General features: G+C 42.1%; 2 protein-coding genes across 2 annotated transcripts in view; both read left to right on the top strand.

Moving 5' to 3' along the window:
• Nucleotides 1–2,225: 2,225 nt before the first annotated feature.
• Nucleotides 2,226–6,484, top strand: LOC115619045 (probable dimethyladenosine transferase). Its single transcript, XM_030511060.1, has 8 exons — nucleotides 2,226–2,339; nucleotides 2,426–2,475; nucleotides 3,330–3,453; nucleotides 3,565–3,657; nucleotides 4,538–4,602; nucleotides 4,879–4,942; nucleotides 5,452–5,558; nucleotides 6,315–6,484. Exons 3-8 carry the CDS (start codon nucleotides 3,343–3,345, stop codon nucleotides 6,355–6,357), a joined length of 483 nt encoding a protein of 160 aa, XP_030366920.1. The 5' UTR covers nucleotides 2,226–2,339; nucleotides 2,426–2,475; nucleotides 3,330–3,342; the 3' UTR covers nucleotides 6,358–6,484.
• Nucleotides 6,485–6,555: 71 nt separating this feature from the next.
• The window catches only part of LOC115619025 (SUN domain-containing protein 3-like), a 100,947-nt gene continuing 99,998 nt past the window's right edge, over nucleotides 6,556–7,504 (top strand). The window contains 1 exon segment of the mRNA XM_030511043.1: nucleotides 6,556–6,561. Coding sequence (XP_030366903.1) covers nucleotides 6,556–6,561 — 6 coding nt within the window.

The following is a 7,504-nucleotide window of genomic DNA, read 5'->3' on the forward strand; positions in this document are numbered from 1 at the left end:
TTCGGTTCTGGGCCCCTCATTACAAGAGAGACATTGAGGTGCTGGAGCGGGGCCAGAGAAGGACAGCGAAGCTTATGAAGGGTCTGGAGCACAAGTGTGATGAGCGGCTGGGGGAACTGGGAGTGTTCAGTCTGGAGAAGAGATGGATCAGGGGGGACCTTATCACTCTCTACAACTACCTGAAAGGAGGTTGTAGTGAGGTGGGGTCGGTCTCCCAAGTAACAAGCGATAAGAGAAGAGGTAATGGCCTCAAGCTGCACCAGGGGAGATTTAGACTGGATATTAGGAAAAAATTCTTCACAAAGAGGGTGATCAGGCATTGGAACAGGCTGCTCAGGGCAGTGGTGGAATCACCATCTCTGGAAGTGTTCACAAACCGTGTAGATAAGGCCCTTAGTGATATGGTTTAGTGGCGGACTTGGCAGTCCTGGGTTAATGGTTAGACTTGATTATCTTAAAGGTCTTTTCCAGACTAGTTGATGCTATGGTTCCATGTCCGTGTCGGCACAGCGTTTGACGCTAAACCGGGTGTGTGATGCTCAGTACCTCGGGTCTGTGCGGTTTGGGGATACCGGACACTGAACAAGTGCACTGTCACTCCGCATGACGTCAGGGCTGCACCCATTCCCAGCAGCGGAGCTCGGCCTAGCAACCGCTCCCGCAGAGCCTCCTCCCGAGTGGAGGGACTCTGACGTGATGTGCCGCCCGGCCGCTGAACCGGTGCCTCCGCGTGGGTGTTGCTGCCGCAGACCCCCTCCCGCTCTTCCTGGGAGCACGGCGCTCCACCACCAGGAGCCCGCCATGCCGCCGCAGCTGTGCCCCGTGATGCTGCGGCCCGGCGTGGTGCTGGTCGGGAGTCGTAGTGCCGCGCGGCACGTGTTCAGGGTGCGGGCGGGAAAGCAGCTGCGGCAGGAGCGCCGGGAGGCCTGCGCCTCCGGTGAGTGCGGGCTGGGGGTGAGCCCTGCTGGGGTGAGGCCTCGGTGTTCTGATCGGGCCCGGGGGAGCGCGGTGTGAGCTGAGAGAAGCGCGAGTGCTGAGGCACTCCTCGCCGTGTGCCCGCGCTCGCAGCGGGTGTGACGCCACTCTCTGCCCTAGGCATCCTCTTCAACACCGGCGCCAGACAGCACATCCTGAAGAACCCCCTCATCGTCAACAGCATCATCGAGAAGGTGGCTGGCGGGGCGGGGAGCAGCGCGGCCGGGAGCGGGAGCGGGGCTGGGCGCTGAGGGAGCGCCGGGCAGAGCCGGTCGAGCGTTCCCTGGGGGAGCATGTCCTGAGCACTGCCCGCTTCCCTGACTCCGGCCTTCCCGGGCTGTGAAGGCACCTACTTTCTGTGCTGCAGTTACTGCTTTTCCATGCTGCTTTTTTTCTGACGTGGCTGGTTATTTTTATTTTTCTATACTTTGCGAAAGATCTCTCATAAATTAGAATTGGGACATTCTTGTTCTCACCTTTTCCCTCTTATCACTTTCTTAATTATGTTCACGCTCCTCTGCTAGCTTATTTTAGCTTTTTACTGAGCTGCACATACCTTTCATTTTAAAATTAAAAGATTGCTTGAAATCAGTTCTAGAAAAATAACTGAAATGCCATTTGTTCTTAGGCTGCCCTACGACGACATACAGATGTCATTCTGGAAATGGGCCCAGGAACTGGTAACCTGACAGTAAAGATGTTAGAGAAAGTTAAAAAAGTAAGTGTGAATTCACCACACACACACCTTCCCAAGCTCCAACCACATTGTGGCTTAGACTGTGGCAAGCAGAAGGATTTTCACATGCTTGATTCAAATAAGTAGAATTATTCTATGAATATTTTTCTTAACATTTGCATAATTCCAATTTTTTTTTTAGTTTGTGTAAATCTTGTATGGTTTTATCAAACTATATTGCTGTTACCCATTAATGTGGTAAGGCTTGCATGTTTTTGGGGAAGGAGGAAGGTGCATAGACTAATAGGGAATTTTTAAGGATTATTTAAACCTGTAGCAATAGATACAGAGGTTTTTTACCATTAAAATTTTAATCCCAGCCAGGAGAAGTTGTATAAAGTTGCAATGATATACTTTGTTTTCAGGTTGTTATTTGTGAAATTGACCCTAGACTTGTTGGTGAACTTCAGAAGAGAGTCCAGGGCACCTGAGTATCAAAAGTGGAAATAGTGAGCTCTTAAAGCAGTGGAGCTGTGTTAGCAAAAACTTTGGCAACATGCTTCTCTGAGGATAATCACATCATATTTTCCCCAGGTGTCTGGCAAACAAACTAGAAATCAGGGTTGGAGATGTCTTGAAAACAGACTTGCCGTTCTTTGATGCATGCGTGGCTAACTTGCCTTACCAGGTATGGCTAAACAACATGGCAAAACTTTTTTCTTTTTAAATGATAGTTGCCCAGAAATTATACTAACACTATTACTCTTTCCTCAGATTTCTTCACCTTTTGTTTTCAAGTTGCTGCTTCATAGACCTTTTTTCAGGTATGTGGAAGAATAGAGCTCTGTATTACCTGATAGAAAATAAAATAGCTTTAAAAATATTCCCAAATCAAATTTTTTTAGTTCCTAAAATATCAGTTTGATGGATCGGGGCCACACCCAAAATTTTCTATAATATGAAACCTGCCAATGCCTGGAAATTAGTTTATAGCAATGTATTGAGTATGAGGGGAAATCTTAGTCTTGGCGTCAGTGAGTGTCCAACTGACAAAAACTGGAGTTGGACTTCTTGACACTAGTAACATAACTAATTGTTACTCCAGGATAAGTAGGGCATTGTAGCACTTCAGATGTCTTCTTTTCTGAGAAAGGACGAGTGGAAAGGGTAGGATCTAAGCTAAGACACTTCTATTGCCTGGTCTAAAAATGTAACTGCTCAGGTACTTCTGTGTGTTGTTCAGTGCACATCAGTTCTTGAATTCTCTCCCTGAAGCGCTGATGTTAGTGATATTACTGGTCAGGTTTTGGAGCTTGGAGAGTTTGGATTTGAAGGACTCATCATATAATTATTCAAAATGATTAGTTACACTCAGGCACAAAACTCTTGAGACTAACCTCCTCTTTGATCCTGATCCGCTTAGCAGTATACAGAATCAAATTCTTTTCTGTCTTTAAGGAGATGCAGATGTCTTTAAAAAGTTTTGTGGGGGTTTTTTTTGTTGTGGTTTTTTTTTTTTTTAACGCACTCTGCACTAATTAAGGCAGAGTTTGTTTATGGCAAACTTGTATTGTTTCTAAGCGCTGAGGCAAATACTGTGCTTTCCAAGTGTGTTAGTTGGGTTTTGATGTAGAAGTTGATTACTTATAATTCATTTTCTCATTTCTGTTATTCTCAGGTGTGCAATACTTATGTTTCAAAGGGAATTTGCACTTTGGTTGGTTGCCAAACCAGGAACTAAACTATACTGCAGACTCTCTATTAATACTCAGTTACTAGCTCGAGTGGACCATCTGGTGAAGGTACGTCATTCTACATTAGCTAACAGAGCTATCAAAGACAGAGGAATGGTTCTAGGAATGTGAGGAATTGCTGCTTATTCATACAGCTGCCTGACTTCTCCTGACTAACAGGTTGGAAAGAACAATTTCAGGCCTCCTCCCAAAGTGGAATCCAGTGTTGTCAGAATAGAGCCAAAGAACCCACCACCATCTGTCAACTTCCAAGTGAGCATCTACGACAATGTAACATACTAGTTGTAATACTTAATTTCACTTTTCACTTATTACTCAGTTCCATGTGCTGCTTTTACTATTAAGTACCAGCTATTCACTGACATTTACATAATTCCAAAATACTTACTCCTCTGTTGATCAGGCTTGCATTAGGACGTTACCTGAACATGCCACCATCACTTCGGGTCCAGCTTTATTTACAGTATTTCTGACAAGACTGAGGTGCCGTCTCCATGTCAGTTGGAGAGTTATAGTAATATAGTAATAATGTCCCTTTCATGGTGGTTTGTATCTCCCAGAGACTCTTCGGGCTGATGACTTTGTTGGTTATGATCAAAGGGGTATCTATGAGAAGGCTTATCTTCAGATGAGTGCATACAGGATAGTATTCTTAAAATTATGCTGAATGCTCCATGCCTGGAAGTGTTCAAGACCAGGTTGGACAGGGCATGAGCAACCTGGTCTAGTGTCCCTAGGTGTCCCTGCCCATGGCAGGGAGGTTGGAACTAGATGATCTTAAGGTCCTTTCCAACCCAAACCATTCTATGATTCTATGAAAATGCTTTGATCTTCAGGACCATTTCAGCCTTCCCCAAGGTTACCCAGATTGTCTTCAATTACATTTCTTCTCAGCACATGAGAACAATTTCAAGGTTTTCAAGAACAATTCAGAGGTTTTTGTGGGTGAAGAATTTTCTCCTCCATATTTGTATTGCTTTGTCCAAATCAGGACTGGGTTTGTATTGTTTAGAAAGATATTTTTCAGAAAAATTTTTCTGTGTTCAATATTCTTGTTCTGAAGTTGTCAGTAGTGACTTGTTTGTAGTAGCTGTATGTTCCTCTCTGTAAATTCTGACATTTTTAATTTCAGGAGTGGGAAGGTCTGGTAAGAATAGCCTTTGTTAGGAAAACCAAGACACTCTCTGCAGCATTTAAGTAAGTAACTTCTATTAAAGGAAATCTTTTCAGAGTTTGAAAGCCCATTCAGTTAACCATTTCTTGGGTGCAAATGCATAGCAGTGTTACATGCACACCAGCACAGTCTGGGATAAACCATGATGGAGGATTTATACCGAGGTCACAAGTTTTTTCTTTTAGAAAAGAACAGCTCTGTGTAGATGTTACAGTTTTTTATAGTAAAGATTAACAATGAATCAAGTCAAGAAACCTAGTTAAAGCTCAATTTCTATTCTAAACTTGCATTTCTTTTAGGTCAAGTGCTGTAGAGCAGTTACTGGATCATAATTGCCAAATTCATTGTTCCTTACATAATATAGTAAGTTCCTTTCTAATATATTAAATTCTATTTCTGTGTATTGTGTCCTACATACTGACTTCTATAAGAGTAAAAAATTAACATTGAAAAGCTGCTTTAACATGTTAAAGTTTTTCCGAGAGAGTTTGAGGGAGAAGGAACTTGCCTCTTAAAGAAAAATCTAAAAGGGTCACTAAATCACTGCGAAAGAGCTGAAAGCTGAGTATGTTACTAATATATTGACTGTACATGTCTCAAGGACTTCTACTAATCTAGTATGAATCTAATGAGAAAACTTTCTGTGTATGCTTAGCAATACTGTTGGAATTCATTTATAGTGAATGAGCTGAGGTATAAAAATTCAGATATAAGAATAGAAGAATACAATAATCCAAACAAAAAAAAAAAAAAAAACCCTGATTTTTCTACTTGAAACAAGAACCATTCTAAAAGCAGGAAAAAATATTTAAATGAACCTTTCTCTGTGCTATGAATAGAAAATTAATTTATATCCTATTTTTCATTGACAGGAAATACCTGAAAACGTCAATATTGCAGAGAAAATACAGACAGTCCTAGAAAATACAGGTTACTCTGAAAAACGAACCCATTCAATGAATATAGATGATTTCATTAGGTATTCTTTTTTTCCTTTATGCCTTCCTTTTAAGCTTCTTCAAATTCTATCTGTGCCTGTGTAGCACAGATTATTATTGGGTCACAGAGGAGTAGTACTAATTCTGTTTTCCTCTCGATACCAGGCACTCCTTGCTTTCAGTCCTGAATGTGAACACTTAAACCCTATGTATATTTTAGCTGCTGCTTACGTTGTTGAGAAGCAACTAGCTAAAGATCCCTATTTCAGGTGTTTGTGTACTAGACCCTTTAGTCTCCTCTAAAAATGGCTTTAATAATGGAATTGATTACTGTAATATCCCTGGAGACTTCCACAGCCCTTCTCTGTCTGTGTTGAGGATTAAGCCGTAGTCTATAGCATAATTTGGAAATTGGTGTAATTAACTGCTATATTCTGCTCTTACTTCTGGTCAGTTAACTTAAGTGGCAACATGAATTCTCTTCTAATTTAAGATAAAATTCCTAGCTGTTTCACAGTGTGACAATTAATACAGCTACCACTCTTTAAAGAAACGTAGTAACTTGCTAGGATGCAATATAACTAACTGCACTGAAAATATGCCTACATCTCCAAAATGGCAAATTTGCTAATGACATCTAGTTTAAGATTTTGTAATAATTCTTTTTTGCAGTTGAACAGTGATGGCTGCTTTCGTTCTCTTTTTATATATTCTTCACCAGCCAGCACCTCTTAGAAATGCCTTAAGCTGAAATATAAATTAGTAGAAATAGTAACATAAATATTTCACTCTTTCAGATTGCTACATGGCTTCAATTTAGAAGGAATCCATTTCTCATAGATTCTACTAGAAAAATGAAAGATCTTCTGTGTTTTGTCACCACAGACTTATCTAAGCCAGACTGACTGCAGTATACATGCACATTCTGGTTCTTAAAAAGTTACATGCAGTTTTATCACAGAGACTAGGGAAGAAGCTGCTGCTCCCTGTTTTAAGAGAGTAGTTCTTCACAACTGAAGTGAGGTGCTGGAATCCCACATGACAGTATGTCCTGGGTTCAGCAGTAGCAGTCATTTTTCTCCTGCTTAGTAGCTGGTGCAGTGCTGTGTTTTTGACTTTCAGCCTGGGAACAATGCTGATAACACCGATTTTTTTAGTTGTTGCTAAGTAATGTTTACTCCGATGGAGGACTTTCTCAGTCTCATGCTCTGCTAGGGAGGAGGGGAAGCCAGGAGGAAGCAGAGACAGGACACCTGACCCAAACTAGCCAAAGGGGTATTCCATACCACAGCATGTCATGCCCACTACATAAAAGAGGGAGTTACCCGGAAGATCCAGATCGCTGCTCGGATCAGGCTGGGTATCGCTCAGCTGGTGGTGAGAAATAGTATTCTCTCCCCTTGTTATTTTCCTTACAATTATTATTATTGGTGGTGGTAGTAGTAGTTTGGTATTATACCTTATTTACTGGACTGTTCTTATCTCAACCCGTGGGAGTTACATTCTTTTGATTCTCCTCCCCATCCCTCCGGGAGCGGGGGGAGGAAGAAGGGGGGAAGTGAGCGAGCGGCTGCATGGTTCTGAGTTACCAGCTGGGCTTAAACCACAACAGTCCTTTTTGGTGCCCAATGTGGGGCACGAAGGGTTGAGATAACGACAGATCTGACCAGAGTGTGTCTAATCATATTTGTGATAAGCATTCATTGTTTTGGATTAATAGTCACTCATCACAATGTTGATTTATATGCTCTCAGAGTTCTTGCACTTGATCTCAGAGTTTCAGCATGTCATACCTTACTTACAGCCAGTATTTGCTGTTTTAGTGTTTATCAGCTGGGGGGCCTGGGCTAAGGTTATTGTTTCACTGTACTGCATGGTAATGACTTGCTATACAATAGACTCATTGATCATGAAACCGTGCTGGCATGCGTTCCCAGCATGGTCATCACCTCTATACTTTGGGAGGTATATAATGGAATGTTTTAGC

Source organism: Strigops habroptila, chromosome W, assembly GCF_004027225.2.
Source record: "Strigops habroptila isolate Jane chromosome W, bStrHab1.2.pri, whole genome shotgun sequence".
Lineage (NCBI taxonomy): Eukaryota > Metazoa > Chordata > Aves > Psittaciformes > Psittacidae > Strigops > Strigops habroptila.

What these genes read in the sequence shown, in the direction of transcription:
- LOC115619045 (XM_030511060.1), top strand. Translation starts at nt 3,343, where the DNA reads ATGTTTCAAAGGGAATTTGCACTTTGGTTGGTTGCCAAACCAGGAACT. An exon ending in GAGTGGACCATCTGGTGAAG is followed by an intron (nt 3,454 to 3,564) that starts GTACGTCATTCT and finishes CCTGACTAACAG; the next exon opens with GTTGGAAAGAACAATTTCAG. An exon ending in ACACTCTCTGCAGCATTTAA is followed by an intron (nt 4,603 to 4,878) that starts GTAAGTAACTTC and finishes CATTTCTTTTAG; the next exon opens with GTCAAGTGCTGTAGAGCAGT.